General features: G+C 40.9%; 1 protein-coding gene across 8 annotated transcripts in view; it reads right to left on the bottom strand.

Annotated features, from left to right (window-relative positions):
- The window catches only part of gramd1ba (GRAM domain containing 1Ba), a 53,131-nt gene extending 34,523 nt beyond the window's left edge, over positions 1-18,608 (bottom strand). For 4 of the 8 annotated variants that reach the window (XM_034226806.1, XM_034226800.1, XM_034226802.1 and 1 more), the window contains exon 1: positions 1,556-1,799. In XM_034226806.1, coding sequence (XP_034082697.1) covers positions 1,556-1,693 — 138 coding nt within the window. In that variant the 5' untranslated portion in view covers positions 1,694-1,799. Of the gene's footprint in view, positions 1-1,555; positions 1,800-4,760; positions 5,013-18,345 lie in introns of those variants that run through there. The other 4 variants (XM_034226801.1, XM_034226808.1, XM_034226803.1 and 1 more) reach the window with 3 other exon arrangements.
- Positions 18,609-19,336: the final 728 nt, after the last annotated feature.

Here is a 19,336-nt window from a genome sequence, read left to right as displayed (position 1 = left end):
TGCGTATAGATATGAGTTATGCAGTCATGATCAATAATGTGAATCTGGGTTTATGTGGGTGAGTTCTGTTCTTTAAAAGGACAACAATCAGCTTCAAGTAGATAGTTGTTTTACATTACTCACAGAAGAAGCATTACATGACAGCAATTTTGGTTTTCAAAGTGTTAGTCTGATACTTCACCTCAGCTAATATTTGATAAGAGAGGAAGCTCATTAAGGTTCTGTATGCGGTACAATACAATATTTCAAATAATAGTAAAACCTAGTATCCCAATGTGCTATTCAGAATATAAAACAGATTATGTTTGGACCACAAGAGGGCAAGATAAGCAATGATTTCTAGATAATGATATGAACAATTGTTGGAAATCCTTATTGTGATTTGATGACTTAGATCATAGATATAGACCTTTGTATCACGACTATCTGCATGAATCCAGCAGTGTGTTTACTGCTGCAGTGAGCTAAGTCCTAAAGGACACACTACAAGTGAGAACTTACAGAAAGATGACATGTGATAATTGATGGTTCAAATACTCAGAGTCACATAGGATAACAGGCTGTATGCATCCTGATTATCTAACCATATCATTGGCGGATTCTACAGTTCTACAGTATTCGGTCTCTGATGTTGTTGTACATGTAGTGTAGTGTAATGTAGTGAAGTACTTTAACTGAAGTACGATTCTGAGGTATTAATACTTTATTTTTGATTTATGATACTTTATACTTCTACTCCACTACATTTTGAATGCAAATGCACAACATTGATCTGACATTCCACACTACCGGAGTCCGACCCCTGAACAGCAGCTCAATAACAGTCCAGAACAGCACATCACAATGAAAAACGACAGAATCTACTACTTGTGTCCTTCCTCCTGTTACATGCTGTGTAAGGTGACCAAAGTCCCTGTCTATCATCCACATTGTGAACAGTTCAGCATACTAAGTGTGTCTGAGTGAGGCTCATATAGACAAGTAAGGCTATCCAGCTTTGCCAGTTCATACCAACAAACACAACACGTTCTTATTCAACCAACAAGCAAATCAACCAGCACCAGCCAATTCAGATTATGATCTTACTCATTTTTGTGTTTTGGATACAACATTTGACTATAGATATTGTTTCCATGTTTAAATGGTAGTGCCAAAATATATTATTTCTTATAGATTTTACAAGGGCAAAGTTTCTTTATGCCCATCTTGCCCATCTGTATGTGTTAACATTGTGGATCCTGGTTCACTTAAACAAGTGGTGTACCTTTGACATCAACAGGAACACATACAGTAAATTAAACCCCCATGTCAACCGTTGGTAGATAATCTGCATGTAAGATCATTATGAGTTTCATTTTGTACCATCAATCTACACCTAAATCACCATAATCAATGCACTGTAGCAATGACCTATTTACTTTGTTACTTTAAGTGAATACTTCTAGCTAAAAAGTAATGACAATATCGTTGCAGTAATGCCAACCTCTCTTGACTTGGAGTAATGCTTTGTGTCAGCAAATTAAAGCACATCTTTGTTAAGCCTCTGTCTGATCACCTTGGAGTTCTTGCCCCCGCTGCGGCTGCTGCTGTTGGTGGGGTGGAGGGCCTGGGAGGTGGAGCGTTGGTGCTGGATGGTCTGCTCAGTGGTGGGGGAGCGGTCCAAGGCCTGGTCTGAGGAGCCCTTCTCCACCATGCTGCTGTCAGCATCGGGGCTCAGCTGGGGCGTGGAGGTGCGGGAACGCTTTCGCAGCACAGGAGAGCAGGCTGGGGTGCTCCGGTCCGAGGTGGCAGTGGTAGTACTGAAAAAGAGAGAGACACTTTGAAGCTTGGATTTTGGAATTACTATGGGACATCCGCAAGGGTCACCACAAGTGAAGTGAATTAGTTAACTGAGGTTTGGGAGCAGGTCCACGCCTAAATCACACCTCTAAACATGCTGAGCTACCAGGTCAACACTTCCGGCGTTGTTTGTCTCCTATCACGACCCAACTTCTTTTTCCCTTCAATTCATCCATTATTTTCCCTATTTCATTATTACCCACATCCCTACATCCTTTCATTCCTCCCTCCCTCCCTTCATTCATCCACAGAAAAAACTGAAACATTGACTTTAATTAAATGTATTAAGTCAACAGATTTCACATAACTACATTAGGTTAGTTGAAAGCAATAATATTAAGTGTGTATAACATAATAGTATTGCTTTCATCTAACCTCATACAGTTATGTTAAATCTGTTGAAATAATTCATTTAATTAAAGTTAACGTTTCAGTTTTGCCAGTGTCCCTTCATTCCTCCCTCCAAATATTCCCCTATCCCTTCCTCCCTACAGCCCTAACTACTTCCCTTTGATCATTCCTCCCTTCATCCCTTCATCCCTATATCCATTTGTTCCATTCATTCCTCCATCATCTGAACATACCTTCACCGCTTCTTCCTTTCTGCCCTTTTGTCTCTGCCTGGACTTCAGTCCGTCCTCCAGATCAGCCAACAGACCACATCCCTGATTCTTCTTCACCACTTCCCCTTCCATCAGTGCTTAACATTCAATACCTTCTGTAGTTAAATCTTTAACCCACATATCGTTGTGACCTGGTCCTTTTAGGTTTTATATCTACCAACTGATATTCAGTATTGATGCCAACAGAATGAAAGAGCTCTCAGCTGTATTCATCTTTGGCCTCTTTGTGGCAGTGGAACAAACTGAGGACATACTATCTGAATCAGTCACATCATTAAGTCTTAAGCAGACAGTTGCTAATGTACACCCAGCAGGAACAAAGCAGCATTAGTTTTCGTTTGTGGTGCATGATGTTAGTGTCCACCTGTAAGGGCAGAATTCACTATACTTTAAGCTCTGTTATGGGGTTATGTTATCCGTCTTTTAAGCTAATTTTCCATTAAGCTGATACAAAAAAGCAAAATATTGCATCTTCCAAAAAACTGATTAAAAACACCTCTTAAACGCAGAACACTACCACCCGCAATAAGAATAAAATGCTTCAAAAAATTCAGAACACTTTAGTTTAAGGACAATTCAAATGTGCAATTTTGTTATAGTAAAATTGTATCCTCCAACAATTACAACATATGAAATTCTGACACAACTAACACCTGCAGCTATACAGACAAGCTGCCTCTACTACAGCAACAGCATGAGGAATCTTTACTCCAATGTCCCAGTAAACTCTCCTACTTCTGACACAAATAACTAGGTGACCACATAAACAAGACATTATCACAGTATTGCTTAACTAGTATTGATGAGCACATATACTACATATTATAGGCAACCATAGAGGTACAGTACTAGTACTGTTACTGTAGTGCAGGTCTAAACAGTTACGCTAATACAAATACACAAACGGATGTATGGCTTTTATGGCAGTAATAAACTACGCACTGCCAAGTAAATAACATGTCTGTGCTCCTGTGATATTCGTACATATTCAGATTAGGACATTTGGCAGAAATTGACAAATAAGCCTCACTGCAAAACTCCATTTCCCAAAGATCAGTGCTAATAGTCATGTGAGGTTACAGTGCAATGATTAGTGTGTTCATAGAGTTTATGGTAACTGAAGCACACATGACACACTGGGATTTTCAATCCCAAATACAATTTCCTCCTGTTAAATCTAAAATCCTTGCCGGCTGTTTGGAGGAATGCCTCTTCACATTGGCAGACAGGACCTGTATACTAAAAATACAAACATATAAATTCTCTCTGCCTACACTTATTTGCGAACATTTATACATTTCACATGGAGAATTGTACCAAGCGCATACAATTGGAACATTGTAATCAACTCTGGAATTGTATTCTGCTAAGTGTTTGCACTGCAATGTCATAAGTGCAATGTCTTTTGTGAATCGGACCTTGAGATGGGGCAGATAGTGGTTTTCAATGATGCACAATTCATGGTGCTATCAGCGGAAGTAATCCATCCTTTGTGAATACGCTCCTCAGTGTCTCACATTTCGACCCATATTAAAGACTAGAAATAGCAGAATCAGTTATAGGAATAATGAGATTCTCTTGGGGCTCATTCCTAGACCATTCCTAGAGCTTTTCATCTAACATCAGGAACATCATGGCTTCCTCATGTTTTCGCGGGAACTAACCAGGAGAACTGGGGCTGACCGATAAGCTCCTCCCCCTGCATTGCAGCCCCCAGTCAAAGGTCAAATGACAAACAGCACCGAGCTATAGAGGTCAATCTGGGCTTCCTGCAAACATTATGACATCAATAGTCATGTGTTAGCACATGCTAGGATGCCAGTATTGACGACTGTCAGTTTTTACCTCACAGTGAACGCTGATTGACTACGGTAAGCTCTACAGTTATGTAATCCTTCATTTACTCTATAGACTTGTAGATAACAGAAGCCTCCAATCAGACTCAATCTTGCATTTTAGATCACCATGCTTTAACTGTGGGCACGTTGGGAAATAACAGCCTATATATTTTTGTATTTCATCTCATTTCAATGCATTCCCCGCTCGGTGCAGCTGTCAGACACCATGACAGAAACACATTACGATGATCATGCTGTGTGTGGGGTGTAAATCACTGGATGTGGGCTTGTGTTTCTAACCTAGCCTAACCATCGGATGCAGCAGACATGGTTGGATGTAAAATGGTGCAAGGTGACACACCCTCCCTCAGTAACACACGCACACACACACACACTCCTGTAAGCACAGAGCAACAGGGACACAGGGATGCGGGAAAAGGCATTATATGGAGAGACCAACCTGGCAGCCATGGAGGAGCTCAGCCCACAGCATCAGACTACCTGCTTCATTCATCCATTCATTCAGATAGCAGAAGAGGAGGAGACAAGGAAGCAGAGAGAAGGAAGAGGAGGAGGAAGAGGAGGTGGAGGATGGGGCTGCCGCTGAGAATCCGTGCCAAAGCGTCCATGCAACGAGGGGTTGGTAGACAGACACACGGCCCCTCCAAGAAATGCAGTTCAGAGGGAGGAAGAGGCCAATTCTCTATGCTTCCTTTCTGTCTCCTTCCTTTCTTTTTTCCCTCTTTTACTCCCTGCAATGTGATTCAGAGGCTGCTGCTGCTGCCACTCTTTCACTAATCCCGCCCTCTCTAAGCCCCCCACTCCCCCCCTTCCAACCCACTGTGCAGTGATTGGATGCCAGAGCTTGATACCTGCTCCTGTTGCCGCTCTGCACAGTGGGCTTCAGCATCTTATACACTCCCACTCCTCATTAATGCATGAGCTTCATGAATGAACGCTGATGACGAGGATTAACCCTCACTGTCACACCATTCTGCTGGCCCCTCCCCATTAAAACATGCACACATAAGCTCTGACATCCAATGAGAGGCACACACACTCTCATAATGTTCATCTGCTCCTTCTCTTTCTACGGTGGCTGAGAGGTGCAATCGACAATTACAAAGTGTGAAACACTTTAACAAAGCTTGAGACAAATGTACATTTTATAAAAGACATTTACATTTTATAAAACAAATGTAGCAAAACACTTTTACCAAAGAAAAAACAATTTAACATTAACAAAAACAAACAGATGCGAAACACTTTTACAAACAGAGACAAATTTACAACTGTCGAAACACAAACTAGAGAGTCAAACCGGAAAGGGAATGCCCATCATACCAGAAGTGACGTGCAAGTGATTGACACAAACTTACTGCCCCATGCCCCTGCCTCGACGTAAGAGAGACGTAAGCGGCTCCGCCTCTTAGCTCCGGAGTCTTGCTTCTAGACCGTCAATTTTTTGGAGCTGGAAACGAACCGGATTCCGGAGCTAAGAGGCGGCGCCTCTGCGGTGTGAAGAGGAAAAACCGGTACTTTTCAGGCTCTAGCTCCGAGCCGGCCCTGAAAACGCGTCGGTGTGAAAGAGGCAATACACACAGGCTTCGCTGTGTTTACCTTCATTAGACAGCTAAAGAACGACTGCAGGCTGCTTCGTTATAGCCACACACACACACACACACTGCCTGATTATTCGGTGTGTTTGTATGTCCGACACCGGCATTTGTTTTCAAATGACCATGAACAGTAATTTACACACATAAGATAAGATGGACTTTTATTAATCCCTCGTGGGGAAATTGTTTCTCTGCATTTGACCCATCCTAGTGTGCTGCCATTTTGAACAGTGCCCGGGGAGCAGTGTAGGGAACGGTGCCTTGCTCAGGGACACCTCGGTAGCACTTGGTCTTGCCGGGACTTGAACTGGTGAACTTCCAGTTACCAAGCCAAGTCCCTATCGACTTCGCCAACACCGCCCACATCTGGTCAACTCCATAGGTATATGTGTGTGTTCCCAAATGAAATCAATGTGTTTAATCTTAAAGGTGGGGTAGGTAAGTTTCAGAAACCGGCTCGAGATACACTTTTTGTTATATTCCATGGAATGCTCTTAACATCCCGATAGCAATGAATATCTGAAGTGCTTTGACAAAAAATCCATAAAAAAGGATTGCCGCCCTGTCTGTCAGCCTTCCATCTCGTGCATGCACAAATGTATCTCGTGCCCTCATTGGGCGTGCATTGCAGCAGTACTTCAATGACTCGCCAGCAACAGGCGGCCACTTTCACCAGTCTGCTGACGTGTGTAAGGAAGTCTGAAGGAAGGGCGGATTCTTTTCGGCTGTGTACTTTCAAATTTTAGTGCACTCGAGCCGGTTTCTGAAATGTACCTACCCCACCTTTAATTTCGATGTAGGGCTCAGTGCTGCCGGATTGCAGTGGAACACTGCAGTCAACTCAGCCATCTCTCGCGTTTGCTTTGTCAAATCAGCAGCTCTTCATTTGTGAGTGCGCGATTAATCGTGCCTTTACGGTAATCGACCGAGAAGAGGCACTGACGCTAGTACAAGAGTAAAATAATTAGGGATGCACGATAATTATCGGCCCGATAATTATCGGTCCGATATTAGGAATTATGACGTCATCCCGATAAACCCGATAACAGTATTAATAGCTCCGTCGATAATATACAATATATTTTTTGGGTAAAAAAAAAGAAAAAAATACTGCGGTGTGGGTGGATTGGGATGAGGGGCGCTTGTTTTTCACTCGGCTCCTCCCGTTTTGCCAGTACTGTGGTATTAGTGGTTTAGGAAGAGGGGAGTTTTTCACAAATCCAGCGCTCCCTAACTCGTGAAGCCAGGACAGTAAACAAACATGTCGTCGGTGGTATGGGCGTTGGAGCTATGTGCAACTCAAGGCATATGCTCGAACCGGAGCTGCCTGGACACTGCAATCATGTTGCGCACTATCCGTGCTGAGTGTGCTGACTTTTCGTACAATGTCCCACTGTCTGGCTTCCTGCATAAAGTCAAGTGCTCGGCGCAGTTGTGGCGAAATGTCGCTCCTCTGTTTTCATTTAAACAGCTCCATATCCGTTAGCGCAGCTAGCTAGCACCAGATGCTAACAACAACAATGCACGTAAGGTCTCTCTCTCGCTCGCTCGGGCCACACATACACACACCCTCCCGGTCCTCCAGATGGCCAGTCGGTACCTGCCGGTGAGCGTGGAAGTGTGGTCTGCCACAAGCGGGCGACAGGAGCGGGGCTGTCAGCATCAGCTTGTAGATGGTATTTTAAACTCGATGCGCTCTGAATACGGGGCGGCCGAGGAAAAAAAAATACACATGCGTTAATCGCGTTAACATAATTAGTGGCGTACATTTTTTTGTATTATCGGTTATCGGTGTCGGTATCGGTCTTGAGAAGCAGGAAGTTATCGGTATCGGTATCGGTTTCAAAAAACCAATATCGTGCATCCCTAAAAATAATGCATGTTTTTGTGCTATATTTGTGATACAAATAATTTGTACCATAAGTTCTTAATAAAACTGACACTATTTGACTCAGTCCTAGTTTGACTGCTACCAACAATAAAATGAAGTACTTTTACTGTGTACTTTTTCAGTTATTCTCTGTCAAACTCCCGTCCTGAGAACAAATTCAAGCCACTTCTGCTATATTTCATGAGGAATAACATGATTTATAGCCATAAGTTCTTAATGCAATTGGTACTGTTGGACTCAGTACTTGTTAGACTACAACCACAAATACAATAAAGTACTTTTACTGTGTACTTTTTGAGTAATACTCTGTCAAACTCCCGTCCTGAGTACAATCATTCATGTATTCTGCTATATTTGTTGAGGGATACAAATATTTGTTACCATAAGTTCTACATGAAATTGATACTGTTGGACTCAGTACTTGGACTACTAACACAAGTACAATCAAGTATTTGTACTCTGTACTTTTCGAGTAATACTTGGTTAAACTCCTGTCCTGAGTACAATAATTCACAGGAATTATTTTACTCAGGACTTTGACCGAGTATTAATCAAAAAGTACAGAGTAAGTAGTTGATTGTACTTGTGCTAGTAGTCCAAATAGTACTTATAACTGACTGAGTCTAACAGTATCAATTTCATGTAGAACATTTTGCAAAAAATCACTTTATCCCTCATCAAATATAGCAGAATACATGAATGATTGTACTCAGGACGGGAGTTTGACAGAGTATTACTCAAAAAGTACACAGTAAAAGTACCTCATTGTATTTGTGGTAATAGTCTAACAAGTACTGAGTCCAACAGTATCAATTTTATTAAGAACTTATGGCTAAAAATCATTTTATCTCTCATCAAATATAGCAGAAGTGGCATGATTTTGTTCTCAGGAGGGAAGTTTGAGAATAACTGAAAAAGTACACAGTAAAAGTACTTCATTTTATTGTTGGTAGCAGTCAAACTAGGACTGAGTCAAATAGTGTCAGTTTTATTAAGAACTTATGGTACAAATTATTTGTATCGCAAATAAAGCAGAACAAACAGGCATTATTTTACTTTTGTACTAGCGTCAGTGCCGCTTCTCGGTGATTACCGTAAAGGCCCAATTAATTGCGCACTCAAAAATGAAGAGCTGCTGATTTGACCAAGCAAACGCGAGAGACGGCTGAGTTGACCGCAGTACCGGAACGGACGACAGTATCTTAATATCTTCTGAAAACAAATGCCAGAGTCACACACACACACCCTGGTGACCGGACATCTCCTTCATAAATAGAATAATAATCCGTAATAATCGGGCACTTCTGTGTGTGTTTGTGTGTGTGTAGAGGTGTGTGTGGTTATAACGAAGCAGCCTGCAGTCGCTCTTTAGCTGTCTAATGAAGGTAAACACAGCGAAGGCTGTGTATAAAAGGCACAGCTCCACTTCGTAGCTACTTGGTGAACCTGTAACTTTCTTGTGTGCACGAGAACGTATCTCTTGCGAAAGTATATCGTGATGAGCAAAACCATGTCACTTGGCCCAGGTGGTTTCCACAGAACGGACAAAACATGTTTAACAACCATAAAGGTCCATAGGTACCGGCGGTCTATCCACCAAAACAAACTTCAGTTTGTGTCAATCACTTGCACGTCACTTCTGGTATGATGGGCATTCCCTTTCCGGTTTGATTCTCTAGTTCAGGGGTGGCCAACCAGTCAGAGGTTAAGAGCCACATTTTTTCTATGTTACTGCAAAGAGCCACATCAAACACACAGTCACTGATACCGCTTGTTTCCGTTTTTTGTTTTCTGGAGACAAGATTTCAACCACGTCACTGATGCATTTTTGTGGCATTGGGATATTTTTTTTTTTAAATCCTCTGGAGCAGAGAGAGGAGCTTTGGATTATTGTTATTGATTAATGCATCAGTGTTTCTTAGGGTCAAAAACACTAAACTCACAACTTAAAATGAAAGCGTTTAGTTTATTTAATAAAAGAGCACATGTTCAATGTGAAAAGTGACAGTAGTTATAGATTATTTGCAATTTGGTGCTATATATATATTTAAAAATAAAATTATATATATTTTTTTTTTTAAACACCTTGAATTTCAGGGGGGGGGCGCGGGGCTCCGTTGGCGGGGCGCAGCGCCCCTCCAAGACAATGGTAGGGGAAACACTGGATAATGTTTAATCAACGATAGGTTTTCCCCCCCTCAAAGGTGATTGGTTCACTGCATCGCAGGTATTATTGTGATTGGCTCTTGGGCCACATCAAAATTATACGCGCTGTCATCCTCTCATACTGACACCACACATACACAACATACATAACACGGGACGAAAGTAACGGAGCGATTTTATCCGAGCCCAAACAACTTTGACCGGCCAAATTACGTCAGAATTATCAGCATTCAATACTTAACAGACCTACTAAATATCAGGTTTAACTGTCAGCCGTAGCTAGCTAGTGTTGTCACGATACCAACATTTTGGTTTCGATACCAAGTCAAGAATTACGATTCCGATTCTTTTTCGATACTTTTCTTAAAAAAAGGGAAACGGTCTTAAATGTAATTATTGTGCTTTATTTCACACCAGAACCATAACCATAACACAAACTTTTAAACAATGAGAACAATAAATAAAATAAATGACAAGAATTCGTATTAAATCAAATTAATAAATGTCTTACAGACAGGCCTCGTGGTGTCCGTAGGCTTGCCCTCACTGTCAGAGATATAGCTAAAATACTTCCAAATTTCGCTTCTGGCGTCTTTTTTGTCAACAAGCCGAGGCGCAGCGGCAGTTGCACTCCCACTTGCAGCCATGCTTCTCGTTTTCTCACATGCTCTGGCAGCTAGCGCGTGCACGAGAGAGGGGAGGCACTTAGAGCGTGCTTGAGAGGGGAGGGACTTAGAGCGTGCTTGAGAGGGGCGGGACTGCAGGCACGGCTGCAGTGCAGGGAGTGGAAGCAGAGCGCTGAACACACACGGCTCTTATTAAAACGGCGCTTTCTCACCGGAGTACTTTCCCCCGTCATTCTTAAAGTACCGATACTAATGAAACGGAGGAATCGTAACGTTTTTAACGGCAGGGTATCGCGGTACCTTTCAAGTATCGGTACACCGTGCAACACTAGTCAGGAGTCAGTGTCTCTCCCCCAAACTCACACATATAAAATTCGATATGAACTGAAGAGCCGCATGAAACTAGGCAAAGAGCCGCATGCGGCTCGAGAGCCGCGGGTTGGCCACCCCTGCTCTAGTTTGTTAAAGTGTTTCGTCAAATGTTAAAGTGTTTCGCATCTCGTTAATTTGTTTTTGTTAATGTTAAATTGTTTTTTCTTTGGTAAAAGTGTTTTGCTAATGTAATTTTGTTTTATAAAATGTAATTTTGTTTTATAAAATGTACATTTGTCTCAAGCTTTGTTAAAGTGTTTCACACTTGTAATTGTCGATTGCACCTCTCAGCCACCGTACTTTTCACATCTGACTCACTTAAATCTCACCTTTCAGTTTCTTATTTTTAAAGCCGTCTTTACTCTATTTCTCATATCCTCCCTTTGCCATGCATAAACCTAAAAAATCATCTCTTTAATTGAATGACTTTTGTGTTCATTATATTGGCAATGGGCAATATAAAACACCTTATGAGATGCATTCAATGATTAATCCAGTTCCACGAGCCAGTAAACCCACAATACAAAATAAGCGAGTCAGGTTTGTATAATAATAGGGATCAGAATCAATCATTTTGGAATTCAATTAATAAAATAAACAAAAATTGAAAAATATATATTTATATTAGGAAAGTAATTAGAATAAGTAGGAGCGAAATATATATATAAATAAAGATAATTAGATAAACACAAGATGTTACAGTGAAATGTGCAGTAAAATAAAATAGAATAACATAGAAAACAGTTATTTAAGTCAAAGTCAACTTTATTGTCAATCTTCCAGAGAGATCGAAATACCGTTTCCCACAATCCCGAATATAACAATACAAATATGTATAAAAAGATGTATAAGCTTAAGAATTTAAATGTTAAATGTGCTCACTGTACTATATGTGCATTACAATGAATACAATGGTGATTTAGTATTATCAAGGCGACCTGACAGCGGTCCAACCTTTTAAGTGAAACAAGTTTAATCTGCTTTGTAGACACACATACAATTGATTTATTATTCCAGCACAGGAAGTCACTTATCTTACTGCTTTAGTCAATTATCTCCTATTCTATCTAATTGTGCATTGCCTGCAGAGAGTGAGAGAAACACTGACCTCTGGCTGACCCACAGCACAACTTCATCTGATTCACCATCGTATTGTCTGGATTTATTATTGGAAGTATTTATTGTAATAAACATAGTTATTCATAGCTATGTAGATATCATCTGTGATAGAGTTTATTAATTCATAATGTCTGAAAAATCTGATTTGAAATCATAACATATGAACATTACTTTGAAAAATAAAATGTTTGCATTCATATATGCAGATGTTATTCATGAATACAAATAACACTGTGATTACTTTTGTCTTTATGTATGTTTGTGAAGTGCTCCCTACCAGCTAATAATAGTGCTGAATTATTACTGTAATCTTTATAGTGCAGAGCTCCGTCCTTTGCATGCATCCGATCCCATTCTGTCGAGTAACCCAGATTCTTCATATCCCTCGGGACAGATCCTTATGATATGGCCTGAGACAGAGGCAGCCAATTGCAACCTTGTGTACCGCCCACTGAGCCATGTAACAGCCAATCACAGAGGGCCTCACTGCTGAGTTGTTTGAGATGCAGCCAATGGAGGTTGCAGTCAGTAAAATATGGAAAGTGATTTCAGGAGGTAAAGGCAGAAGCTGTGAGTATCACTCAGGACTCAATGGACACATCTACTTTTATAAAAGGCAGGAGCCAGGGAAGGGCTTATATGTATGTAAAGATCAAAAAGGATCAAAGCGAGCATTTGTCATCATGAAATGAGGCCATTAGATCCGAATAACTGATATTTTAATACAAGTGAAGACAACCACCAAACAATGTTTCAAATGTAAAAACTTCACAATGCTAAAGCAACTTTTTAATTATTATGGTTAAGGATAGTGGATGGGGCTCATTATAATCACAAATATTATTAAGTCTTATACACAAATATATTTACAAATGTATTCTCTCCTCTTCTTGTCTCTTCGTTTCCTTTTTTTCTCCTTTAGTTTTGTTATTAGGCGTTGGTTACGTTTTAGAACATACTTTTTGTTTTGTAAATACTTTTATATATGTAATAATTATAATAATAATCTAATAATAATTTCCTTTTATTATGCTTCCTTTTCTTCCTTTCCTATTTTTATATATTTATTATAATATACTTTATTATTATATTTCTATATTATGTGTCAGTATTATTTATATTTGTAAATGCTTTTGTTATGTAAATGGTTTTGCAATGTGAAAAATGATACATAAATATATAATTAAAAACAATGACAAAATAATAAAAATAATAATAATATGATATCCATCTAGTCTATCTATAATAATTAGTCATAATAATACAACAATACATCTTATAATTACCACAATAAATCACCCTCAACTTTTGTAAAACGTCTTTGTATGTCTTGAAAAGCGCTTTATAAATGACATGTATTATTACATTACATTACATGTTACTTGTTAGACGCTTTTATCCAAAGCGACTTACATACTCAATACTGTGGGCAATGCCCACAGGAGCAATTTGGGGTGAAGTGTCTCAGGGACACAACGACTGCAGTGGGGTTTGAACCTGGGTTTGAACCCTGATCCGAACACCAACAACCCACTGCGCCACACGCCTCCTCCTTATTGTTATTAATTAGTAGAAATTCATATATGGTCCAGGATTCTTCCCTTATGTTTTCAGCAGTGTTGGTATGAAGGCTGGTGCTGCTACAGGGACCGGATCAGGAAGACTCCTTGAAGCCCTTCACATCAGAACATCCTCTGACCTGATGGGGTTGTTGTGTCTGCAGTATGCAACAATGCTCAGCCATGATTAGTAGGTGAAGCTTTCTTTAGCAGGAGCACACGTTTAGTGCTGTTTGAGAGACTGTTGCCCACTCATTTGTTCCTTTCTATAAACCAACAAGATTGTCCACCTGTACCCACTCCAGAGATGTAATCAGGGAGGCATCAGTTAAAACAGGAACTCTTATCCACAGTAGGCAAGATTCTTATTATTGTTGTCTTTCATTAATATCACAGATTGCTTAAATAGAGATGTTTAAATGCTTTAGTACCCTTTTGTATTTCATATCCTAGCAAGTCCTTACACACTGAGGAAAAAAGGATAATTCATATTATATACTTGAGCTCACTGCATATATTGTTTGTCAGGATTTCAAGATGAATCAATAATGTCATATTTTCTTTGCTCCTACAGCCAGCACAACGATGTGTTCAATATCCATTAGCAAGATAGAGACCTAATGGCACGATGTACATTTAGGTTCATTCAATAGGTTTCATCTGCCCCAGTTATCACCATGACAGAGGGGTCATTACTATAGCTTCTGTATCTATTATGATAGCCTGCAGCCATGATCAACATGTAGGACAGCGTTAACATGCTTCCAGTCAGAATGCTGGCTAACCATGGGGCCTTTTGTGCCAAATCAGCAAGAAACAGTCCTTTCCTCTTGCTAATCTTTCACAAATGAAGACAAAAGCCATAGAGTACTTTGATGCGCATGAGCTTGGAACTCTGTAGGATTTGAAAAGTCATGTTGTGTTAGTGAGTGACCATCACTTGTTAAATGTGATGCTCTCCATGTTTTCCAGGTCATGGCTGTACCCACATTGAGGTCACCGAGGCCGGACCACTGTATTTATTTTGAGGTGTATATAATAAAAGTCTTGAATTAATTGCCTACATTTAAAGCGGCTCTATTAGAGGAAGTAGTTCATCTACTGACGAGTGGCCACTGAAAATGTGCCGAGCCTGCCTAAAAGCAAAAAAGTGTGTTTGATTATAATCAACAAATAACCATACATGTATTGGAAGAGTGATACCTTTTTATTACAGATTTAGCGGACTGCTTCTGATTCAATGCCATTCATTCCAAGACATCATCTGGCGAATGGGTCAATACGCTGATCAGTGGATCCATCATGGTGCTAAAAGACTTATATTGCCACGTTGATGGTTGGTCGAGTGAATGATCTAGCTAGATAATAGAGATTATTCCCCTCATGTCATGTCAGACTGATACATCTTTAACCAAAGTTTAAATGCTTTTCTTTGAGTTTAGTTTGTGTAAAGGGGTTGAAGAAATAACGTTTAAAGTACATTTTTTTCGCTGACATAGATATAAGGAAAGATTATATATGTCAAAACTGAGCTTTGGGTAGGGAGATAAGGGACAGGCTGAGAGTGCAGATACAGCCCAAGCCTCTAGGACAGGGGTGGCCAACCCGCGGCTCTCGAGCCGCATGCGGCTCTTTGCCTAGTTTCATGCGGCTCTTCAGTTCATATCGAATTGTATATGTGTGAGTTTGGGGGAGAGACATTGACTCCTGACTAGTGTTGCACGGTGTACCAATACTTGAAAGGTACCGCGATACCCTGCCGTTAAAAACGTTACGATTCCGCCGTTTCATTAGTATCGGTACTTTAAGAATGACGGGGGAAAGTACTCCGGTGAGAAAGCGCCGTTTTAATAAGAGCCGTGTGTGTTCAGCGCTCTGCTTCCACTCCCTGCACTGCAGCCGTGCCTGCAGTCCCGCCCCTCTCAAGCACGCTCTAAGTGCCTCCCCTCTCTCGTGCACGCGCTAGCTGCCAGAGCATGTGAGAAAACGAGAAGCATGGCTGCAAGTGGGAGTGCAGCTGCCGCTGCGCCTCGGCTTGTTGACAAAAAAGACGCCAGAAGCGAAATTTGGAAGTATTTGAGCTATATCTCTGACAGTGAGGGCAAGCCTACGGACACCACGAGGCCTGTCTGTGAGACATTTATTAATTTTATTTAATACGAATTCTTGTCATTTATTTTATTTATTGTTCTCATTGTTTAAAAGGTTATGTTATGGTTATGGTTCTGGTGTGAAATAAAGCACAATAATTACATTTAAGACTGTTTCCCTTTTTTTAAGAAAAGTATCAAAAAAGAATCGGAATCGCAATTCTTGACTTGGTATCGAAACCAAAATGTTGGTACCGTGACAACACTAGCTACTCCTGACAGTTAAACCTGATATTTAGTAGGTCTGTTAAGTATTGAATGCTGATAATTCTGACGTAATTTGGCCGGTCAAAGTTGTTTGGGCTCGGATAAAATCGCTCCGTTACTTTCGTCCCGTGTTACTTTCGTCCCGGCTCTCCCTATGTGTGTATGTGTGGTGTCAGGTGTCAGTATGAGAGGATGACAGCGCGTCTAATTTTGATGTGACCCAAGAGCCAATCACAATAATACCTGCGATGCAGTGAACCAATCACCTTTGAGGGGGGGAAAACCTATCGTTGATTAAACACTATCCAGTGTTTCCCCTACCATTGTGTTGGAGGGGCGCTGCGCCCCGCCAACGGAGCCCTGCGCCCCCCCTGAAATTCAAGGTGTTTCAAAAATATATATAATATATATTTTTTAAATATATATATAGCACCAAATTGCAAATAATCTATAACTACTGTCACTTTTCACATTGAACATGTGCTCTTTTATTAAATAAACTAAACGCTTTCATTTTAAGTTGTGAGTTTAGTGTTTTTGACCCTAAGAAACACTGATGCAATAATCAATAACAATAATCCACAGCTCCTCTCTCTGCTCCAGAGGATTTAAAAAATATATATCCCAATGCCACAAAGATGCATCAGTGACGTGGTTGAAATCTTGTCTCCAGAAAACAAAAAACTGAAACAAGCGGTATCAGTGACTGTGTGTTTGATGTGGCTCTTTGCAGTAACATAGAAAAAATGTGGCTCTTAACCTCTGACTGGTTGGCCACCCCTGCTCTAGGAAGTGCGCCGGTCGTTGAAGAACATTTGTGTTGTGGCCAAACAATGGTACCACACTCCAGTTCTAGTCATTGACATTATCGAGCGCCAAAAGACTTATTCCCATTGACTTACATTGGGAAAGCTGAATAAACTATCAAGCATTAATACTTTAGAGCCCTTATTTGAATCATTATCGTCTAAAAGTTGTAAAATACACTAAAGGCCGAAAACAGAGTTATTTTTCCTCTCCATTCATTTGACTGAGCCAATAGCGGTAGATCGGAGGCGGGGCTTAAAGAAAACTCACTCTGGTGCTCTGTGAGGCAAAAGGCATTTTGGGCTTCATGCGCTACTGAGATCTAATAGGAATTATACATCCATTATACAGCCCACTGTGCATGTATATCATTTCCTGTTTAGAGCCATATTCCAGGTGGTAATAATACTGTGTCTGCTAGCTAATTCTGGTGCTGTTTTTCGGTGCTCCAACATCTCTGCAGATTCGGTCTTCTGTGTTCATATAGACACATTTTCTTTTCATTGTCAGCACAAAACACTCCTTTCTGCTGCTCATGCTTAACAAACCCTGGGGCCACTGTTCTACATATCATATTTTTAGGTGACTTTGATCTACTTTTGAGCTGTGTTGAAGAGGTACAATGATGACCAGCTGTCCCAAAGGATCCTTTCTTAGTTAGACAGGAAATGCTGCCTTTTAATGTGTGTATCCTTTTTTGCACACACACACTTTCTAATGTTACCAGGCTAAGGGCAGCTGTTACTGAGCGCTATGGGGTTACTTGTGATGTAGTAATGTCATTTCAGGACTAGAGCTTTACAACAACTCTTTTTGATCAGTTGACCAGGGCAACAATGCTGTTCACTTTGACAGCTCTATTCTATTACCAGCCGGTACATCTGTTACTTTCCATTAGCCAAGTTATCAGAATCTGTTTTTTCCAAAGAATAATTTCAGAGGACACAGGGTTGTGTAAACTCTGATCTCAGTTTACCTGTCTGTATGTCACATGATTTTGGTTTAATTGTACAATTACATTGAGATGAAATAACATAATCATATATAACAACAACATTTGTTTTAGAAAATTGAGCTGCAGAAAACGGGTTAGTTTGAGGTAAATTAACATTATACTGCACCATTATATTAAAGTAAAATGTCTGGCAGTTTGGTCTTTATCATGTCACTTTGGTGGGGAAAGTGTTTCTATGCCCTCCTAAATGTAGCAATTTCAGTAGATGCACATGTCCTAGCTGGAGAGCAGTGTAGTGCCACTGTTGCTAGCTGCTAGCATGGAAGCTGCAGTGAATGAATGAAAGCTGTCCTTCTACTTTCCCTGCAGACAGACATATTTTCATGCATGTGTACCCAGACGCTGGGTGTTTCTGCTGCAATACACAACAGACTAAGATGAATATATCAGGACACCATTAATAACCTATAAGAATATCCTGTTTTGCATTATTTCCACTTTAACTTCAGCATCTAGCAACTTGAAGTGATGTGCATGCATGCACATTCAGAAAAGAGTATATCAGCAGGCTTACCAGGTAAGCTTGAAGACTTTCATCAGTGCAGAAAAAGCTGTCCCTAAGCCATCACCTGTTTTCCCCCTTCAGTCTGTCAGTCATTCCATACCATGTTTTATTGATGTTGTTGAGGGGAGCTGGCAGAAGGGGTTAGGTGTTAAATCCTGGGGCTGGGGGCTTGCAGCAGCTCCCATAGAGGCAGATAGAATACCAAAAAGCCCAGTGCTGCTGTAACGTCAGCCAGCAGCCTCGTCCTGCTGCTCTCAGCCATCGGAGTGTGTGCGAGAGGTGAGCATGGAACGGAAGTGTGTGAGGAGTGTGCGCATGTCTGTGTGCCCAAGGTGAGTGTGTGTGTGAGAGTGTGCAGCAGCAGCAACTGTTCACGTGCACTCTCCCCTATGCAGCAGTCTCTCTGCAGATGAAGGCATTTGCCATGCAAACAGAGAGAAATGGCCATGCTTTGTTTCTCCCTCAGCCAAGCATTTCCCCTTTCCCTTCCCTTCTCTTCGATTAACAGAACACCAGTTCCACTCTGCCAAGGTCTCTCCATTTCTTTATGTCCCTTGCTCTCCCTCATTGTGGCACTGTACACCACACACACTATGCTCACAGGGATTCATGTCTGTGTTGTTGCAGCTGGCCCTCTAAACTCCTAATACGTGTGTGTGTGTGTGTATGTGTGTGTGTGTGTGTGTGTGTGTGTGTGTGTGTGTGTGTGTGTGTGTGTGTGTGTGTGTGTGACTCAAGAGATGGGCCAAGTTTTGGTCAAAGAGTATGAAGTATGAATCTTGGAAGATAACTTTAGAGGAGAGTGGGGTAAGATCAGCCAGTATAGCAACTGTGCACATTTGTTGTCATGAACTTCCATCTAATTTTTCCTTCTAATTTTTTAGAAGTTGTAAAGTTACAACATTACATTACATGTTACTTGTTAGACGCCGTTACGGCAGCTGCCTTCCTGGTCCTCTTAACTCTGTTGTGTGTGTGTGTGTGTGTGTGTGTGTGTGTG

This window comes from Gymnodraco acuticeps, unplaced genomic scaffold (assembly GCF_902827175.1).
Source record: "Gymnodraco acuticeps unplaced genomic scaffold, fGymAcu1.1, whole genome shotgun sequence".
Lineage (NCBI taxonomy): Eukaryota > Metazoa > Chordata > Actinopteri > Perciformes > Bathydraconidae > Gymnodraco > Gymnodraco acuticeps.
This window is presented reverse-complemented; position numbering and strand designations above follow the sequence as displayed.